The 22,159-nt window shown below is 36.9% G+C and overlaps 1 protein-coding gene across 3 annotated transcripts in view; it reads left to right on the top strand.

Moving 5' to 3' along the window:
* Positions 1-22,159, top strand: part of CEP95 (centrosomal protein 95) — a 50,528-nt gene that overhangs the window by 8,914 nt on the left and 19,455 nt on the right. Inside the window, exons 6-11 of one of the 3 annotated variants that reach the window (XM_057716329.1) lie at positions 1,328-1,443; positions 12,960-13,091; positions 13,846-14,039; positions 15,594-15,706; positions 16,254-16,383; positions 17,006-17,159. In XM_057716329.1, coding sequence (XP_057572312.1) covers positions 1,328-1,443; positions 12,960-13,091; positions 13,846-14,039; positions 15,594-15,706; positions 16,254-16,383; positions 17,006-17,159 — 839 coding nt within the window. The remainder of the gene's footprint in view (positions 1-1,327; positions 1,444-12,959; positions 13,092-13,845; positions 14,040-15,593; positions 15,707-16,253; positions 16,384-17,005; positions 17,160-22,159) is intronic. The other 2 variants (XM_057716330.1, XM_057716331.1) reach the window with 2 other exon arrangements.

Below are 22,159 nucleotides of genomic sequence, written 5' to 3'. Positions count from 1 at the left end.
TTGCACACAGTATACCAGAATGGCAGCAAAAAAACAAAAAAAACAAAGCTAATGTGAAAATTTTACTAACTTCTCATGTTTTAAACCTCCTTGAGGGAGTTTTAAGACCCTTGAGCTATATATAATGCCTGATTCTCAGCATTAACAATCTACTTAATTTAAAACACTTCCCTTGATCATCAAAGTAGTGTATGTTCCTTGCAGAAAACTTGTAAAGTACAGAAGAATTAAAAAGCAAAAAAAACTAAATAACTGCTTGTTAACATTTTGTTGTAATTTAGTCTTTTTTACTGTGTTTTTCCTTTGGGGATTTAGTCATATTGTCTGTATAATTTTGTTTCCTGCCTTTTAAAGTTTAACACATCAAGTCTTTTCATAACTTGATAAATTCTTTATATTGATTTTTAATCACTGTATAACATACTGTGCATATGGGTGCATCATAATTTACTAAACCACACCTCTAAAGTGGAGGTAGTTGTTCCTGTGTTTTTTATATATTTTTTTAAATGTGATACATACTTTTGTTGATTCTTTCTCCACCCTCCTCCCACACATATATTTAAGCTACGGGTAGAGTCAAAGACTATGAATGATATTAGGCTATTAAAAGTTGCTAGATTACTTTCCCAAAAGACTGTGACTCTTTATATACCCACCAGCAGTATAAAAGTGCTGGGTTACTGCACCCTCATCAACCAGTATTATCAACCAATATTTTAAAATTTGTACTGTTTTCATAGGCAAAATGTAATGTTGTTACAGGTTTGGTTGTACTTCTGCTAAGTAGAGGTTGGACGTGATGCTGTGATTTTTCCCTTAAATATCGGATTATCAGTTTTCTTACGGAGTTTGTCATGGTTTGAAAAGCACAGGCAAAAACCTTCTTGTTTAAATATAGTACAATGTGGGAAATGTGACTTAAAGGAGACCATAAGAAAATAAATTTCTTGACTTTATTTTTCAGTATTAGATTAAAAAAATAACAAAAGTGCAAAAGTGAAACAAAGGATGTTTAATAGAAAATTAATATCTTACCCAGATTCCCTTTACTTCCACATCTCTGAGGTAACCAGTATTTATTGTTCTCTGTGTGTATTTTCCTATACATTTAATCCTTGACACTTTATACACAGCTTTTCCCGCCATGCATATATCAGTTAAAACAGATGAGCAGCAGAAGGGAAAGTCTCCCTTTTTCCCACACATAGCAGTGACCAGTGTGACTCATCTATAGGCAGGCTGCTTGAGGCGGCTCTTGGGGTCCTCACAGCAAGGGCTCTTTGTGGTCAGGCCAGGCCATCGGTAAGTGAGGAAACTCTTTCAGGTGCTCCCTTTCGTCTGATGCATTGGGCCCCTCTTGGGATGGAGATGAAGCAGAATCCACTGGTGAAATAATTAGACTTGGAGACACAGCACACACCTTTTCTCTAAGAAGTAATGGTGAGTAGTTAAACTTTAAACATCAGTTATTGTTATTCAGCATAAAACTATGAAAATGTAAATCGTTATACTTTAGGAGTGTTTAACGGTTGAGAAGAATAGCGAGAGCTCTGACTGTACATCAGAATTGAAATTCTAGAATACTACCATTACCTACTAAATATGAACAGTTGTCCAAAATGAGTCAAGTGGGAGTCCCAGGCGCATGGGCAGATAGGTGGATGCAAGTTTGTCGTGTAATATGTGGGACTTGATACCTTTGGAAGAAAATTCTGGATGTAGCTTAACAGTCTGGTCACACTCAGAATATAGTTTCCTGAACTGGGTAACTCACTTTTTCATCATTTCAACCAGGTGTGTACATCCAATGGCAGTTTTTGTCCCCAGGCTTCAGGCCACGTTTCTAACAGTCTACTGCTTATACACAGTAAACCTGAATATCTCTCAGGCCCATTTTGAGCCTCTCACCTTGTCCTCCTCCTACCATCCCACTTCCTGTTCTGCCCATCTTGGCTGTCTTGCTCTTCTCTTGGTGTCATATAGTTTTTTTCTTTTCTTTTCTTTTTTTGGCTATGCCATGCAGCTTGCAGAATCTCAGTTCCCCAACCAAGGGTTGAACCTGGACCACAGCAGTGAAAGCCTGGAATCCTAACCACCAGGCAACCAGGGAACTCCCAACATCATATAGTTTCTTTTGGTGGAATGCTCTTCCTTACTGTTCTATACAAAGCCTGGCCTCTGAGGCTCTGTATTCCTGCAGTGTGGTCCTCCTCCCCTATTTCACTAACACCATTCTCACATTGCACAGTAACTTTGAGTTTGACTGTTATATACACTGTGAGTTCCAGGGACAGTAGCCACCTCATATCCATTCAGCAAATATTTATTTAGTGCCCTCCCTGTGCCAGGCAGTGGTGATACAGTGGTAAACAAAACAGACACAGACATAAATCCCTTCCCTCAGGGAACAAATGTTCTACTTATGGAGGCAGTCAATAAATAAGACAAATAAGTGAAATGTCTAGTAAAATTATTCATATTCATCTTAGTATTCCAAAAATTAGCAAAACATCAGGCCCACAATAAGAATTTTTTTGAATGGAAAAACAGGAATGCTGGAGTAGAATTAAGTACATTAAATTATGGAAATCAAATGGCCTATGTTGTCTTCTAGACTCTGCCACTGGCTGTGTGACTTTGGACAAGCGCCTTATCTTTTCTGAGCCCCTGCTTCTTCAAGTGTGAAATTAGAGAATTCAACTAAACCATCTTTGAAATCCCTTTCAGCATTAATACTCTAATTCCAAGGAATAGACACTCCATTCCAAGGAATTGTGTTCAAAGGACCTAAGTCTGGGAAGGTAGACAGTAGACCAAAGACATGTACTTGCCACTGGGATGGGCAAAGTAGCAGAATGACCAGAGGCAAGTGTAAGTAATGCAAGAATGTTTCTTCAAGGCAGAGAGTCAGATGAAAGGGGTGGTGATTTTAGAAATGGTGTTCTGTGATAGCAAGTGCCATGTAGAAAAGTTATATCTATAAACTGAATTATTTGTTTTCAGATTTTAATGTAATTAAAAGAAAAAAGAAAAGGTTGAGAGAAAAGCCAGGCTAAGAGGGTGTTTGGGTTTGATGTCATATGGTAGCTTCCTTTTATATTTGGATTTAAGTCATCAGATAAATGTCATCATACACATTCTTAGGCATCTAATTTAGGCTTTAATTCCAGGACTATAAATCTTTCTTTTTTATTGCAATATAATTGACATGTAACATTGTATTACTTATACAGATGTACAGTGTGATTCATTATTTGTATGTATTGCAAAATGATTACCACAGTATGTCTAGTTAACAGTCATTACCAAAAAGTTACACTTTTTTTTTTCTTGTGATGAAAACTTTTAAGATCTACTCTGTTAGCAACTTTCAAATATATTGGGTTGGCCTTTGGTTTTTAAGTTAAAAAAAAAAAAAAGGACACATTTTTCATTTTCATCAAGAACTTTATTGAACAACATATTCATCCTTTTGTTCCACTACCTTCTGCCATTTTTCAGAAACTTCATAATTGCATCTTCCCAAAACTTTTTATCTTTTTGTTTTTGAGCAAAGAATTGTTCCAGGTGCCTTTTACAGTCTTCCAGGTAATTGAAATTTTTTCCATTAGGAGAATTTTGTAAAGACCTAAATAAATGGAAACCTGAAGGTGCAATGTCTGGTGACTACAGCAGATGAATTGGAACTTCCCAGCCAAACTGTAACAGTTTTTGCCTGGTCATCAAAGAAACATGAGGTCTTGCGTTACCCTGATGGAGATTATGCTTTTTCTGTCGACTAATTCTGGATGCTTTTTGTCGAGTACTGCTTTCATTTGGTCTAATTGGGAGCAGTACTTGTTGGAATTAATCATTTGGTTTTCTGGAAGGAGCTCATAATAGAAGACTCCCTTCCAATCCCACCATATACACAACATCACCTTCTTTGGATGTCGACCAGCCTACTGTTCTTCACAGTGGCTGCACCAATTTACATTCCCACCAGCAGTGTACAAAGTTTCCCTTTTTGCCACATCCTCACCAACATTTGTTATCTGTGATGTGTTTTTTTCCTTCGTTTTTTCTTTCTCTTTTCAGTCAGCATACACTTTTTTAATTAAATTAAAAAAATTTTATTGGAGTATAGTTGCTTTACAATGTGTTTCTGCTGTACAGCAAAGTAAATCAGTTATATGTATATATACATATAACAGCAAAGTAAATCAGTTATATGTACTTAGATTTCCTACAGAGCATTCAGTAGAGTTCCCTGTGCTATACAGCAGGGTCTCATTAGTTATCTGTTTTATACATAGTAGGGTATATTTGTCAGTCCTAATCTCTCAATTCATCCCATCCTCCCTTCCCCACCTTGGTATCCATAAGTTTGTTTTCTACATCTGTGTCTCTGTTTCTGCTTTGCAAATAAGTTCATCTGTACCATTTTTCCAGATTCCACATATGAGAGATATTATGTGGTATTTGTTTTTCTCTTTCTGACTTCACTCTGTATAATAGTCTCTAGGTCTATCCACGCCTCTGCAAATGGCATTATTTCATTGTTTATAGCTGAGTAGTATTCTATTTTATATATCCACCACATCATCTTTATTCATTCCTCTGTTGATGGACATGTCCTGGCTATTGTAAATAGTGCTGCAGTGAACATTGGGGTGCATGTATCTTTTTGAATTATGGTTTTCTCAGTATCTGTGGTCTTTTTGATGCTAGCCATTTAGTGTGAGGTGATATCTCATTGTGGTTTTAATTTGCGTTTCTCTGATGATTAGCATTATTGAGCATCTCTTCACGTGCCTGTTGACCATCAGTATGTCTTCTTTGAAAAAATGTCTATTCAGGTCTTCTGCCCATTTTTTTTTAAGAACTTTTATTGAGATACATTTAACATACAGTAAACTGCATATATTTAGAGTGTACAATTTGGTATCCCAATCTCCCAATTCATTCCCCCCCAATCCTCCCCGCTTTCCCCACTTGGTGTCCATATGTTTGTTCTCTACATCTGTGTCTCTATTTCTGCCTTGCAAACCGGTTGATTTGTACCATTTTTCTGCCCATTTTTTAACTGGGTTGTTTGTATTTTTGATGTTGAGGTATATGAGCTGTTTATATATTTTGGATATTAACCCCTTATCAGTCTTCTCATTAGCAAATATTTTCTAATTTTAAAGGCTGTCTTTTTGTCAGTGGTTTTCTTTGCTGTGTAAAAGCTTTTAAGTCTGTCTAGGTCCCGTTTGTTTATTTTTGCTTTTATTTCCTTTGCTTTAGGAGACAGATGCAAGAAGATATTGCTACAGTTTATGTCAAAGAGTGTTCTGCCTGTGTTTTCTTCTAGGAGTTTTATGGTTTTCAGTCTTACATTTAGACCTGTAATCCATTTTGGATTTATTTTTGTATATGGTGTGAGAAAATGTTCTAATTTCATTCTTTTCATGTAGCTGTACAGTTTTCCCAGCACCACTTATTGAAGAGACAGTCTTTTCTCTATTGTATATTCTTGCCTCCTTTGTCATATATTAATTGACCTTAAGTGTGTGGGTTTATTTCTGGGCTCTCTATTCTGTTCCACTGATTTATGTGTCTGACTTTGTGCTGGTTTCATACTGTTTTGATTACTGTAGCTTTGTAGTATAATCTGAAGTCAGGGAGCATGATTCCTGCAGCTCTGTTTTTTCTCAAGATTGACTGTTCAGGGTCTTTTGTGTTTCCATACAAATTTCAAAATTGTTTTAGTTCTGTGAAAAATGCCATTAGTAATTTGGCAGGGAGTGCATTGAATCTGTAAATTGCCTTGGGTAGTATGGTCAACTTAACAATATTAATTCTTCCAGTTCTTGAACATGGTGTATCTTTTTATCTGTCTGTGTTGTCTTCAGCTTCTTTCATCAGTGTCTTACAGTTTTCTGAGTACAGGTCTTTTACGTCCTTAGGTAGGTTTATTCCTGGGTTTGTTTGTTTTTTGTTTTTTGTTTTTTTGTTTTTGATGCAATGGTAAATAGGATTGTTTCCTTAATTTCTCTTTCTGATAGTTTGTTGTTAGTGTATAAAATTGCAACAAATTTCTTCATATTAATCTTGTATCCTGCAACTTTACTGAATTCATTGATGTGCTCTGGTAGTTTTCTGGTGGCTTCTTTAGGATTTTCTATATATAGTATCATGTCACCTGTAAACAGTGACAGTTTTACTTCTTCCTTTCCAATTTGAATTCCTTTTATTTCTTTTTCGTGTCTGATTACTGTGGCCAGGACTTCTAATTCTGTGTTGCATAAAAGTGGTGAGAGTGGGCATCATTGGCTTGTTTCTGACCTTAGAGAAAATGCATTCAGCTTCACTGTTGAGTATGATGTTAAATGTGGGTTTCTTATATATGGCCTTTATTATGTTGAGTATGTTGCCTTTATGCCCACTTTCTGGATAGTTTTTATCATAAATGGCATTGAATTTTGTCAAAAGCTTTTTCTGCATCTATTGAGATGATCCTATGATTTTTATTCTTCAATTTGTTAATGTGACACATTAACAGATTTGCAGATATTGAAGATGTTTGCATCCCTGGGATAAATCCCACTTGATCATGGTGTAGGATTAAATGCATTGTTGGATTCGGTTTGCTAATATGTCATTGAGAATTTTTGCATTTATGTTCACCAGTGATTTTGGTCTGTAATTTTTTTTTTTTTTTATGATATCTTTGTCAGTTTTTGGTTTCAGGGTGATGCTGGCCTCATAGAGTGAGTTCAGAAGTGTCCCTTCCTCTGCAATTTTTTGAAATAGTTTGAGAAGATTAGGTGTTAACTCCTATTTGCATGTTTGGTAGAATTCACCTGTGGAGCCATCTGGTCCTGCATTTTTGTTTGTTGGGAGTTTTTTAATTACTCATTTTCATTACTGGTAGTTGGTCTGTTCATATTTTCTGTTTCTTCCTGGTTCACTCTTGGGAGATTGGACATTTCTAAGAATTTGTCCATTTCTTCTAGGTTGTCCCATTTTGTTGGCATCTAGTTGTTTGTAGTAATCTCTTATGATCTTTTGTATTTCTTTGGTGCTGGTTGTGACTTCTGTTTTTTCCTTTCTGATTTTATTGATTTGGACCTTCTCTCTTTTTTTCTTTATGAGTCTGGCTAAAGGTTTATCAATTTTGTTTGTCTTTTCAAAGAACCAACTTAGTTTCATCAGTCTTTTCTGTTGTTTTTTTAGTCTCTATTTTATCTATTTCTGCTCTGACCTTTCTTCTACTAACTTCTGGTTTTGTTTATGCTTTTTTTTTTCTTTTGGTTTTTTTTTTTTTTTTCTGATGCAGACCTTTTTTCTTTTAAAGTCTTTATTGAAATTATTACAATACTGTTTCTGTTTTATGTTTTGGTTTTTTGGCCCTGAGGCATGTGAGATCTTTGCTCCCCAACCAGGGATCAAACCCACACCTCCTGCATTGGAAGGTGACGTCTCAACCACTGGGCCACCAGGAAAGTCCCTGTTTGTGCTTTTTCTAGTTCTTTTAGGTGTAAGGTTAGGTTGTTTATTTGAGATTTTTCTTGTTTCCTGAAGTAAGCTTGTATCACTAACTTCCCTCTTAGAACTGCTTTTGCTGGATTGCTGTGTTTTTGTTTTCATTTGTCTCCAGGTATTTTTTAAATTCCTCTTTGATTTCTTCAGTAATCCGTTGATTGTTTAGCAGCATATTGCTTAACCTCTATGTGTTCACGTTTTTTGCAGTTTCTTTCTTGTACTTTATTTCTGGTCCCATAGTGTTGTGGTCAGAAAAGATGCTTGATGTGATTTCAATTTTCTTAAATTTACTGAGGCTTGTTTGTGGCCTAGTTTGTGATCTATGCTGGAGAATGTTCCATGTGCACTTGAAAAGAATGTGCATGCTGCTGCTTTTGGATGGAATGTTCTGTATTGATATCTGTTAAGCCCATCTGGTCTAATGTGTCATTTAAGGCTAGTGTTTCCTTATTGATTTTCTGTGAATAAGGCTAGGGTTTTCCTATTGATTTTCTGTCTGGATGATCTATCTGTTGATGTAAGTGGGCTGTTAAAGTCCCTACTATTACTGTGTTACTGTCAATTTCTCCCTCTATGTCTGCTAATATTTGCTTTATGTATTTAGGTGCTTGTATATTGGGTGCATATATATTTACAATTGTTATATCTTCTTGGATTGATCCCTTGATCGTTATATAATGTTCTCCTTTGTCTCTTGTAACAGTTTTTGATGTCTATTTTGTCTGATATGAGTATTGCTACCTGGTTTTCTTTTGATTTCCATTTGTGTGTGCATATGTGTGTATATATATATAAAATCGTATGTACATGTAAAACAATCATATATATGATTGTTTTAAGTGGCTGACCTCTCACTTTCAAATGTATTTTAACAACTCTGCATTTGTATTCTCCTCCCCTCATGATTACTGTTTTTGATATCTTACATGTTGTCTTGTGTATCCTTAACTGTTTATTGTGGATATAAATGATTTTGGCACTTTTGTCTTTTAACCTTACTAGCTTTGTGTGTGGATGATTTCCTACCTTTACTGTATGGTTACCTTTACCAATGAACTTTTTCATTTTGTAATTTTTACATTTCTAGTTATGGCCTTTTTTCTTTGCTTAGAGAAGTTCCTTTAACATTTGTTGTAAAGTTGGTTTGGTGATGCTGAACTCTTTCAGCTTTTGCTTGTTTGTAAAGCTTTTGATCTCTCCATCAAATCTGAACGAGAGCCTTGCTGCATAGAGTATTCTTGATGGTAGGTTTTTCCCTTTCATCACTTTAAATATATCCTGCCACTCTTTTCTGGCTTGCAGAGTTTCTGCTGAAAAGTCAGCTGATGGGCTTATGGGAGTTTTCTTGTATGTTATTTTTTTGCTTTTCCCTTGTTGGTTTTAATATTCTCTCTTTAATTTTTACCCTTAGAACTAGTGTGGCTTGTAGTCTGGGACTTCGCTATGCTTCCTGGACTTGGAAAGGACTTGTTTCCTTTCCCAGGTTAGGGAAGTTTTCAGCTATTATGTCTTCAAATATGTTATCAGCTCCTTTCTGTCTCCCTTATCTTTCTAGAACCTCATTAATGCGAATATTAGTGCACCTGATATTATCCTAGAGGTCTTTTAAAGTGTCCTCATTTGTTTCCATTTTTTAAAATTTGTTCAGTGTCAGTGATGTCCACTACTCTGTCTTCTAGCTCACAGATCCATTCCTCTGTATCATTTAGTCTACTTTTAATTCCTTCTAGTGTATTTTTTATTTCACTTATTGTATTTTTGGTTTCTATTTTGTTGTTCTTTATATTTTCTAACTCTTTGTTAAAAACTTCTAGCTTCTCTTTCTGTGCATCCATTCTTCTCCTGAGTTCTTTGATCATCTTTACAATCACTACTCTGAACTCCTTCTGTGGTAGATTGCCTGTTTCTGCCTCACTTAGTTCTTCTTGTGGGGCTTTATCATGTTCCTTTATCTGGAACATGTTCCTCTGTTGCCTCATTTTGCCTGAGTTGCTGTTTTTAGTTTTATATATCTGGTACATTGATTATGGTTCCCAACTTTGGAGAAGTGGTCTTTTGTTGGAAACATCCTATGTGTCCCAGCAGCATGTCTCCCTCTTGTCACCTGAGCTATATGCTCTAGAGGTTCCCCCTCTGGAGGACCGTGTGGGTCTTTCTGTTGTCATGGGCTGACTGTGTGGGCAGTCATACACTTGGTTGGCCCCCAGTCCAGTTGGTTGTCTTGTGCAGAGGCTGCCAGCTGCTGGTTGGCTGGTCATGAGGTGGCTAACTGCATAACCCCAGGGACCCCTGGGGCTTATGCTGGCTCAGTGGTGGGCAGAGTCAGGGTCTAGAGGACTCCGGGGCTGTTGCCTGCCCACTGGTAGGTGAAGCCAGGTCCTGGGTTAATGCTGGCCTACTGGTGGACAGAGCCAGGTCCTGGAGTCTGGTTGCAGACCCCAGGGGTCCCAGAGCTGGTGTCAGATTGCTGGGTGGGGGCAGTTCCTGACGCAGTTGGGTATGGGGTCCAGGGTGTCCTGAAGCTTATGTTGGCCTGCTAGTGGGCAGGGCTGGGGCCCAGCTGTTCCCAGTTCAGGGTCTGGCCTCTGATGGGAAGGCTGGGTCCATAAGTTGCAGGACTAGTGTTCTTGAGTCTGATGTCTATCCCCTGGTGGGAAAAGCTGGTCCAGAGGCTACAGAAGGCTCCCTGGAGGGCAGGCCAGAGCCCAGGGAATTCTGGGACTGGTACATGCCTACTGGTGGGTGAGCTGGGTGTTGGTCCCTCTGGTGAGTAGGTCCGTGTCCCAAGGCTGTGTCTGTAGGTTCATGGGATCTTAAGGCAGCCTGTCTGGTAATGGGTGGGGCTGTGTCCCTGCCTAGTTAGTTGCTTGGCCTGAGGTGTCCCAGCCTACAGGCTATTGGGTTGGGGCCATGTCTTGGTGCTAATGAGCTAGAGGTAGGATTCCACAGTGGCACTTGCCAGCACCTGGGTCCACATGGTAGAAGGAGCTCCTGAAAATGGCAGCGGCCAGTGTCAATGTTCACAGGGTGAGCTGCAGTTTCCTCTTGCCTCTCCAGGACTCTCTAAGATCAGCAAGTAGGTTTGGCTTAGGCTCCTCTCAAATTATTGCTTCTGTCCTGGGTCCCAGAGTAGATTTTGTTTGTGCCCTTTAAGAATGAAATCTCTATTTCCTGCACCCCTCTGGTATTCTCAGAAGTAATCTCCCCTGGCCTTCAAAGCCAAATGTTCTGGGAGCTCATCTTCCCAGTGCAGGACCCCCAGGCTGGGGAGCCTCTGTGGGACTCAGACCTCTCACTCCTTTGGGAGAACCTCTGCAATGTACTTATTCTCCAGTTTGTGGGTCACCCACCTGGGGTATGGACTTGACTATATTGCAGGTCTGCCCCTCCTAGCCATCTCATTATGGTTCTTTCTTTATGTCTTTAGTTGTAGAAAATCTTTTTTGGTAGGTTCCTATCTTTTTCTTCAATGGTGGTTCTGCATATGGTTTTGATTTTGGTGTGCCTGTGAAAGGAGGTGAGCTCAGAGTCTTTCTACTCTGCCATCTTGGCCATCTCCCTTCCCTAAACCTTTTATATAAGTAAGGAGAAATTGTTTCCTAACTATCTTGTAAACAGAATATACAACAGGATCTCATCATGATGCAAATCTGGCCTGCCCCTGGGGCCCAGTCACTGCTGCTCTGTGACTCTGAGTGGGCGAGGGGGTAATGAGGCCTCTACAAGAATTGGGGTTTGCTTTATAGGTGGCATGAGCAAGACTCCTTGTGGAGGAGTCTGGGATGAGAGACCTCTGGTGCGCAGGGTACCCTCAATACAGTATTAATGTAGTCACTGTACTGTACATTACATCCCCGTGACTTACTTATTTTATAACTGGAAGTTTGTACCTTTTGACAATCTTCACTCATTTGTTCTACTGAGAACCCTTTTTTTGGTGAATGAGATGTTATATATTTACTATATAGATACTTAATAGTTGAATTTTTTCTTCTTTTTTTTTTTTGGTCATGCCGTGCAGCTTTTGGGATCTCAGTTCCCTGACCAGGATTGAACCCAGGCCATGGCAGTGAAAGCCTGGAATCCTAGCCAGTAGGCCACCAGGGAACTCCCTGATTGAAATATTATTAATGCTTACAGTAAAAAAAGTTCACAATCTCTACAATGATAAAACAGTACATTCTAAAACAATCTGAAGATTGTTGAGAGATATTTGTGTAACTTTCAGTCTGACAAATTAAAAGTTCCAGATGATAGCTAAGCATGAGATTTTAGGAGAAATTCCATCAAAAAGAAAGAGCATATGAAATGGTTATTCAAGATGCTGAAGAAAAAAAGGACCCAGATAAAAGGGAATCAGTCTGTGGTACTGATGACAAATCCAGTATCATGAAATTGAAGACCAAGTTGTGAATTTTGACCATTATATCTTAGAGGATATTCATGTGAAATACGAAATTATGGAAGGAAATTCACATACTTAAAACTTTTTGATGTGAAAATGGCCATATCACACTGGATTGTGGAAAAGGAGAGCACAAAAAGATGTATTTGCTGATTCTTAAAAGGCATCAGATGAGTGTCAAAAATTTAAGAATACAGTGTTTTGGAATAAATTGTGTGAATTTGGGTATCTGTACAAGGTGAATTTTTCTGTATTTAGTGATTTTATCAGTTGACCATATTCGTAAACAGTGAGTTTTCAGGGTGCATTCTCATACCTTGGAAGTGAGTAATAAGTTTATGGTGAAAGTCTTTCTTTAAATTGAAGAAAGGATTGATAGTTATTCAGAGAGAGGAAGTAATGAATCCATTTTGTTTATAAGAAGTTTGTGTACTGTAGATTTCCAAGGGAGCAAAGTGGATATTCCCTCAATTTCAGAACTATTTTTAATATAGCTCTCTATCATTATAGAGCAGATATAAAGTATTAAGCATTTGAAAATTAGATAGATAAAACAGTTTCTTTCACCTACAAATCTTTGATTATGGTACCAGCGAAGACCTCTAGCTCAGAGATATACCCATGCAACAGTCAGCATTTCTAATACAGCCCTGGCACCTATTTTTCTAAAGCAAAGGAATGAAACTGTGTAAAATTTTGCTTTCAAGTTCTATAAATGATTCTGGGCTACAGAACTACATATTGCTATCTGGTAGTTATTAAAAGTAATTGGGGGCTTCCTAGGTGGCGCAGTGGTTAAGAATCTGCCTGCCAATGCAGGGGACACAGGTTCGGTCCCTGCTCCAGGAAGATCCCACATGCCATGGAGCAACTAAGCCCGTGTGCCAAAAAAAAAAAAAAAAAGTAATTGGTATTTCAAGCAATCAGACCAGCATAGTCCTATGATTATGTCACTCCTGATATTTTTATCCTCTGGGTACTAAACTCTTAGCTTTTAGTCTAACACTCAGCAATAAAAAAATTTTACTTTAATATTTTGTAGGTGCCCAAGGTCCTAAAGAAATGCAGTCTAAAAAAGCCTCAGCTCTACCATGTTCTGACTCACATGAAGAAGTGTTGAACCCTCCCTCATCTAGTTTTTTATCCAAGAGTAGGACATCCTTTGTTGAAGACAGTGAGTAGTAACGCATTGAGTTCTTGCGACCATTGCTGTGAGTTGGAGACAGTTGTTCCTGAGATAGTTGATGTTGCTTTTGGCCTTTCTACTTTTGTTACTCTACAATTAATGTGATTCTTTTTAGTTTTACATGAGCTCATTTATAAATGTTTGCAATTAATTATGAATTCAGATTTCTTCTTAAGATGGTCTTTGGTCATGTTTTGCATCTGCTATTTTATTATCGAAATCCTCTCCTCTCAAACAAAGACTTAAGGACAATAAGAGTGTCTGATACCTTAGTATATCAGTTATATATTAGTATATCAGGTCTTCAAATTATAATAACTTGAAAAATATTCTCATTTCATATTATCTCTAGAATTTTCATATGGTTAGTATCATATAAAGTCATTGTTAATGGCTATTTTTAATAACATGTGGATGAACCATAATTTATATAGCTATTCTTCAAGCCATTTAGGTTTTTAGTAATTTTTCGTTATTTTAAAGTAACTTTTTAGGAAACATTTTTACAATAATAACATTAAAATTACATTATTCCTGATTTAATTAGGTCCCTACTTGTTTACTGAGGATGAGTCCCTATTTTCATTGGGTTTTTCTGGTATGCCTTTTTTTTTTTTTTAATCAAGTTTAAGATATATTTCTCAGTAATGTGTGTGAACATGTTTATATAGGGTATGTATATATATAAAATGATTTATTTCTTAGAGTTCATCTTAATGTGCACTTTAATTTGTCCAACCAGCGGAAATTCCTTCTGTGGATATGATTCCAAGTGCTAGGAAGTTAGGGGAGCCTATCCAATCAGCTATTCCTTTACATCCACCTTACCACTCTTCAGAGCCTCGAGCCCCCTGCCCCATAGGAAAAGAATACTTGCGTTCAAGTCACTGCTCCCCTACCATGAATTCTACTGGAAAAGGCACAGCACTTTCTGTGGTAAGTGGAAAAGCTTGCTTTCAATTGGACAAAAGTCTATATATTTAAAAAGGTCTGTACTAGAATCGTAGTCAAGGATACTGCACTAATCAGAGCACTGTACTTAAAATTTACCTCTGTATACACCTGCATATTCTTACCCTAGGAAGATAGGGACAGGATGACTATGTGAAATACTAAGAGCCAACACATACTGAGTGTTTATTTTGTTCCAGGCACAGTTCTGTGTAATTTATAGGTATTGAATAAATTACTTCTTTACAGCACAGCTCTGGAGTAGGTACTATTTTTATTTCCTATGAAATAGAGAGTTTAAGAATCTTGTCTGAGGTCACATAGCAATTGTAGAATTAGGATTAGAATTCAGGCATTCTAGCTTCAGAACCCATATTGTATGTGTCTAATTAAGTAATTGCAATTTTTTAACATAGAAGAAAGTGTAAAAAATAATCTTTCATCCGTATTCCTATTATCCAGCATGAACTACTATTAACATGTTGACCTATTTGCTTCCACTCTTTCCTTCTTTGAAAATAAAATCCTTTTTTATACAGTCATCCTGTCCTATCTTCTTAGCAGCAACAACACTCAGGCATATGCCAAGGGTAAATTATAAACAATGATACACTCTCATTATTAAAAATTCAAACATGATACACTCTCATTATTAAAAATTCAAACAATGCCAAAAAAGTACAGTTAGCATTAGGTGACCATCGTTCTAAACATTCTGTGCATCTGTTTAGATAGGAGAGTGGATGGATAAAAAGAGAAAAAAGGGATCATAGGAAAATGGTTACATTTGGGGGTGGCTTGCAGGGGTGGTGGAAGGGCTTCTGAGTTGCTGGTAATATTCTTTTTCTTTACCTGGGTGGCAGTTAAGTGGGAATATTCATTTTGAAATAATTCTTGAACAGGACACTAACTTCAATTTTTAAAGTTTTTTTAAAATGTGATTATAGTTGTTATTTACTAAAAGGTATTTAATTTTACTTTGTTAGAAAAAAAAGACACTCAAGTGAAATTGAAGAGGTTGTGAAACATCAAATGTTTCTTCACCATAGGAAATATTTTCCATGAGATTCCCTCTAAGGTTAAGAAATAAATTGTTTAAAATGTTGAGTCTGTATTCGTATTTTGGAGGTTTTGGCTTTGTTTCCATTTGGGGCAGTTTATGTTGGCTTCTTGATGTGAAAGATAATGACTTTAATACTTTCCACCTGTGATTTGATCTTTTTTTTTTTTCCTTGTCCAGGTATAGCTGTAACCCCCAAATATTCATATTTGAGAACATCTCACTTGCCTTTATATTTGAATGGCATCCCAAGCCATACTTTTTCTTTGAGTACAAGTTTATAGATACTGCTCCATTCCTTTGGCATTGGAGATCAATGAAATGTTTTTGACAAATGTGTTTTTTAAAAAAGCAAAAGTGGAGAATAAAAGGATCTAGCTTTGTGTCACAGGTTCTTCCTTCCCATCACACCCAAAATGTTCTTATTTTTGTGTCTTTCTTATATCTTTTTAAAATGAACTCTCCTCTGTTTTTAATAGGAACCAGATAACAGAGTTTCCTTAACTTCCGAGTTAACTAAAGATAGCAAACAGGAAATGTATCCAGCTCAGGTCCAAGGCCCTAGGACAAGGAAGCTTCCCAAAGGAAAAAGGTAACATTACTGTAGGTTTCAAGTGTTTACAATCTGTCTGCAAATGGATTTGAAGAGTTAAGGGTATACTCTCCAGATTTGCTCTGAAGACCAGTATGAAATATTTGGTAAAGCATGTATTACAGTTTTTGTTTTGTTTTTATAAATTTATTTATTGGCTGTGTTGGGTCTTTGTTGCTGTGTGCAGGCTTTCTCTAGTTGCGGCAAGCAGGGGCTACTCTTCATTGTGGTGCGCAGGCTTCTCATTGCAATGGCGTCTCTTGTTGCAGAACGCAGACTCTAAGCATGTGGGCTTTAGTAGTTGTGGCACATGGGCTCAACAGTTGTGGCTCGTGCTCTAGAGCTCAGGCTCAGTAGTTGTGGCGCACAAGCTTAGTTGCTCCGTGGCATGTGGGATTTTCCCGGAGCAGGGATCGAACGCATATCCCATGCATTAGCAAGAGGATTCTTAACCACAGTGCCACCAGGAAAGTCCCTATTACAGTTGTTTTGAACTAAGTAATGTACACTTGTCTACCTAAGTGTCACAAGGTCATTTTTATTACAGATATGAAAACAGAGCTGCAGTCTCATCCTGGGATTCACCTTTCTCCCAGAGGGCAGAAAAGAGGTTAACAGAACAAGAATTACATGCAGTATCAGAGAAATTATCTCAGCGCCTCTCTGAACTAGATTGGGCAAGTCTTGTTTTTTTATCTGTATTGAGATTGCCATAGTTGGTGAGCATTTAAGTGGTTTCTCAATTGAAGGTGAGAGTTAACCTAAGGTACTAGGAAGTTAATTGTGTCTTAGTTACTGTGAAAATGTTCCATAAATCAAGGAGGTAGGACATAGAATGAGAAATGATCTCCTAGCCTTTTGTGATATAACCAAATTTGGTACAGATTTATCCAAATTTTTAACGAATCCTGATGAAAACTTAATTGATAATTTAGCATAAATGATTATATTAAACTATATATCTATTTAGATACATGTTTATTGTTTCTCTTTGTCACTAAAGACACATTTGGTATAAAATTAGATGGATCCCTGATTTTCACAAAATACTGTAGTTTGGGAGTATCATTAAATAAATATGTTAAATCCCTATGTGACTTACTCTTAAGTTTATTGAAGCTGAATAGCCCCTGGCACTGATATATATCCTTTAGAAATTGTGCATATGCATCTAACAACTTGTGTCTAAACTTGTGCTAATTATCAGAAAAATCTTTTTAAAGGTTATATCTGTCTAATCCTTCCAACTTGCATTCTGCTGAAATCAATGAAAGATGTTAAAAAGAATTTTCTTAATAGATGTTAAAAAGTGCCCTGGGTGATCGAGTTAAAGAAAAGACTGGCTGTGAAGAGGAGAATATTGGAAATGAAGAGGTGGAAAGTGGAACTGACGAGACACTGTCTCAGCATAGTGACAGCATCATGGAGTGCGGGCCGAAAAAACGAAGGCCAGGTACCTATCTCAGGCCAGGTTGAGGACGTCCCCAGGAACTACTTAGCCACTCTGCTCTAATGACTGGCTTTCTTATTTAAATATTTCAGAAATATGTGAAAGCATCAAAAATAATATCAAATATCTGTATCTTTACCATCTAGAGGTAGCAGACGTTAACAATTTTATTTGCTTTACACCTTTTGTTTTTAAGAAAGTTAAGATCTCCTCTGTCCTCCCCACATTCTTTTTCTTTTCCTCAGAGAAATTACTCTCTGAAAGTTGGTATCTTTTCTTCATATCCCTGTTTTTATTTATTTTTAACTTTTTTTTCCAGTTTTATTGAGATGTAATTGACTTATAACATTGTATCATGTAAAGTGTACAACATAATGATTTGATATGTATATATTGCAAAATGATTACCACAGTAAGTTTAGTTAACATCTGTTACCTTACATACTTTCAGTTTTTTTATGTGATGATAATTTTTAACATCTAATCTCTTAGCAACTTTCAAAAACACAATGCAGTATGGTTAATTATAGTCACCATACTGAACATTATATTCTGAGAACTTATAACTGTAAGTTCTACCTTTTGAACACCTTCACACATTTCACCCATCCTCATACCCCCTACCTCTGGCAACCACCAAAAAGTATTTGTCTTCCTCTCTCTGACTTATTTCACTTAGCATAATGCACTCAAGGGCCATCCATGTTGTGCAAGAGGTAGAATTTCCTTCTTTTTTATGGCAGAATAATATTTCATTGTATATATATTACATTTTCTTTATCCATTTATCCAGTGACTGAAAACTTTGTTGGTTGCATGTCTTTGCTGTTTCCCAAAATCATTTATTAAAGAGGCTATCCTTTCTCCATTGTATGTTCTTGGCTCCTTTATCATAAATTAATTGACCGTATATTCATGGGTTCATTTTTGGGCTCTCTATTCTGTTCCCTTAAGCTATGTGTCTGTTTTTTTTTTTTTTTTTTTTTTTGTCAACATCGTATTGTTTCGATTACTATAGCTTGGTAATACAGTTTGAAATCAGGAAATGTGATGGCCTCCAGCTTTGTTCTTTTTTCTCAGGATTGTTCCAAACAAATTATATGATTGTTCTATTTCTATGAAAAATGCCATTGGAATTTTGATAGGGTTTGCATTGAGTTTGTAGATCACTTTGGGGAATATGCACATTTTAACAATATTAATTCTTCCAATCCATGAACATAGAACATCTTTACATTTATTTGTGTCTTCTTTAATTTCTTTCATCAGTGTCTTACAGCTTTCAGTGTACAGGTCTTTCACCTCCTTGGTTAAATTTATTCCAGGTATTTTATTCTTTCCGAAGCAATTGTAAGTGGGATTTTTCCTTAATTTCTTTTTATTTTTTTAAAGAGGAGAAAAACAAAAGTTTAGTAACATGTATATGTGGGAGAGACCTAGAAGAACTGAGTAACTCCAACTTCTCTGATAGTTTGTTAATAACGTATAGAGTTGCAGCTGATTTTTGTACAGTTGACCCTTGGATTTGAACTGCACAAGTCCACTTATACATGGATTTTTTTCAGTAAATATGTACTACAGTACTACATCGTCAATGTCAGTTGAATTCATTGATGCAGAACTGTGGATATGGAGCACTGTAAAGTTATACTCAGAGTTTTGGCTGCGTGGGGTTGGTGCCTTGAACAACTGTATGTTGATATTTTAGCTTGCAATTTTACTACATTCATTAGCTCTGACAGTTTTGGTGGCTTCTTTAGGGTTTTTTATATGTAATATGTCATCTGTAAATAGTTAAACTTCTTCCTTTCTGATCTGAATGTGTTTTATTTCTTTTTCTTGCCTAATTGCTCTGTCTAGGACTGCTAGTACTATGTTGAATAAAAGTGGCAATAGCAGACATCATTGTCTTGTGCTTGATCTTAGAGGAACTGCTTTCAGCTTTTCACTGTTGAATATGTTAGCTACGGACTTGTCATATATGGCATTTATTATGCTGAGGTACACTTCTATATCCAGTTTGTTGAAAGTTTTTATAATGAATAGATGTTGAATTTTGTTAAATGCTTTTTCTTCGTTTATTGAGATGATAACATGATTTTTATTCTTTGTTAACATGGTGTATCACAGTGACAGATTTATGAATGTTGAACTATCCTTGCATTTTTCCAGAATAAATCCCATTTGATCATGGTGCATAATACTTGCAGTATACTGTTGAATTCGTTTGCTACTATTTTGCTGAGGCTTTTTGCATGTATGTTCATCAGGGATATTGGTCTGTAATTTTCTTTTTTTTGGGGCATCTTGTCTGGTTTTGGTTTTAGGGTAATGTAGGCCTTGTAAAATAAGTTTGGAAGTGTTACTTTTATTTTTTGGAAAGGTTTGAGAAGGATTGATATAAATTTTTTTTTAATATTTATTTGGTTGGCTGCGTCTTAGTTGTGGCAGGCAAACTCTTAGTTGCGGCATTCATGTGGGATCTGGTTCCCTGACCAGGGATTGAACCCAGGCCCCCTGCATTGGGAGTGTGGAGTCTTAACCATTGCATCACCAGGGAAGTCCCTTAATTCTTTAGATGTTTGGTAGAAGTCACCAGTGAAGCCATCTGGTTCCTTGACTTTTTTTTTTTAATTTTTATTTTATATTCGAGTATAGTTGATTAACAATGTATTAGTTCCAGGTGCACAGCAAAGTGATTCAGTTATACATATACATGTATCTGTTCTTTTTAAAATTCTTTTCCCTTTTAGGTTATTACAGAATATTGAGTAGCGTTCCCTGTCCTATACAGTAGGTCCTTGTTGGTTATGTATTTTAAGTATAGCAGTGTGTACATGTCAGTCCCAAACTCTCAACCTGTCCCTCCCCCCAGCCCTTCCCCCTGGTAACCATAAGTTTATTCTCGAAGTCTGTGAGTCTGCTTCTGTTTCATAAATAAGTTCATTTGTATTTTTTTTGTTTAGATTCCACATATAAGCAATATCGTATGCTATTTGTCTTTCTCTGTCTGACTTACTTCATTTAGTATGATAATCTCCAGGTCCATCCATGTTGCTGCAAATGGCATTATTTCATCCTTTTTTTATTGCTGAGTGATATTCCATTGTATATACATATACCACATCTTCTGTATCCATTCATCCGTCAGTGGACATTTAGGTTGCTTCCATGTCTTGGCTATTGTAAATGGCACTGCAGTGAACATTGGGGTGCATGTATCCTTCCAAATCATTGTTTTTCTCTGTATATATGTGCCCAGGAGTGGGATTGCTGGATCATATGGTAGCTCTTTTTTTTAGTTTCTTAAGGAACCACCATACTGTTGTCCGTAGTGGTTGTATCATTTTACATTCCCACCAACAGTGTAGGAGGGTTCCCTTTTCTCCACCCCCTCTGCAGCATTTATTGTTTGTAGACTTTGATGATGGCCATTCTGACTGGTGTGAGGTAATACCTCATTGTAGTTTTGATTTGCGTTTCTCTAATAATTAGTGATGTTGAGCATCTTTTCATTTGCCTCTTGGCCATTTGTATGTCTTCTTGGAGAAATGTCTGTTTAGGTCTTCTGCCCATTTTCTGATTGGGTTGTTTGTTTTTTGATATTGAGCCACATGAGCTGCTTGTAAATTTTGGAGATTAATTCCTTTTTGGTCGTATTGTTTGCAAATATTTTCTCACATTCTGTGGATTGTCTTTTTGTTTTGAGTATGGATTCCTTTATTGTGCAAAAGCTTTTGAGTTTAATTATGTCCCATTTGTTTATATTTTTTATTTCCATTACTCTAGGAGACAGATTGAAAAAGATATTGCTGTGATTTGTGTCAAAGAGTGTTCTGCCTGTGTTGTCCTGTAAGAGTTTTATATTGATAGTATCTGGTCTTACATTTATTTATTTATTTTTAATTATTTATTGGCTGCACTGGGTCTTTTGCTATGGGTGGGCTTTCTCTAGTTGCAGCAAGTGGGGGCTACTCAGTTGTGTACAGGCTTCTCATTGTGGTGGCTTCTCTTGTGGAGCACAGGCTCTAGGTGTGTGGGCTTCAGTAGTTGTGGCATGAGGGCTCAGTAGTTGTGACTCATAGGCTCTAGAGTGTGGGCTCAGTAGTTGTGGTACACGGGCTTAGTTGCTCCACAGCATTTGGGATCTTCCCAGCCCAGAGCTCGAACCCTTGTGCCCTGTATTGGCAGGATTGTTAACCACTGTGCCACCAGGGAAATCCCTTGGTCTTACATTTAGGTCTTTAAGCCATTTTGAGTTTATTTTTGTATATGGTGTTAGAGAATGTTCTAATTTCATTTTCTTACATGTAGCTATTCAGTTTTTCAAGCACCATTTAATGAAGAGACTATCTTTCCTCCATTGTGTATTATTGCCTCCTTTGTTGTAGGTTAATTAACCATAGGTGCATGGGTTTATTTCTGGGCTTTCTATCTTGTTTTTGTGCCAGTACCATTCTGTTGTGATGACTGTAGCTTTGCATCAACAGTATAGTCTGAAGTCAGGGAGCCTGATTCCTCCAGCTCCATTTTTCTTTCTCAAGATTGCTTTGGCTATTCAGGGTCTTTTGGGTCTCCATACAGATTTTAAGATTTTTTTGTTCTAGTTCTGTGAAAAATGCCATTGGTAATTTGGTAGGGATTGCACTGAATCTGTAGATTGCTTTGGCCAGTATAGTCATTTTGACAATATTGATTATTCCAATCCAAGAACATGGTGTATCTTTTCATCTGTTTCTGTCATCTTTGGTTTCCTTTATCAGCATCTTATAGTTTTAGGAGTTTACAGGTCTTTTACCTCCTTAGGTAGCTTTATTCCTAGGTATTTTATTCTTTTTGGTGCAGTGGTAAATGGGATTGTTTCCTTAATTTCTTTTCCTGATTTTGTTAGTGTATAGAAGTGCAACAGATTTCTTGTATTAATTTTGTGTCCTGCAACTTCACCAAATTCATTGATGAGTTATAGTAGTTTTCTGGTAGCATCTTTAGGATTTTTCTGTATA

Source organism: Hippopotamus amphibius, chromosome 17 (assembly GCF_030028045.1).
Source record: "Hippopotamus amphibius kiboko isolate mHipAmp2 chromosome 17, mHipAmp2.hap2, whole genome shotgun sequence".
Classification (NCBI taxonomy): Eukaryota; Metazoa; Chordata; class Mammalia; order Artiodactyla; family Hippopotamidae; genus Hippopotamus; species Hippopotamus amphibius.
The sequence above is the reverse complement of the archived record's forward strand: the minus strand, read 5'-3'. Positions and strand labels throughout refer to the sequence as shown.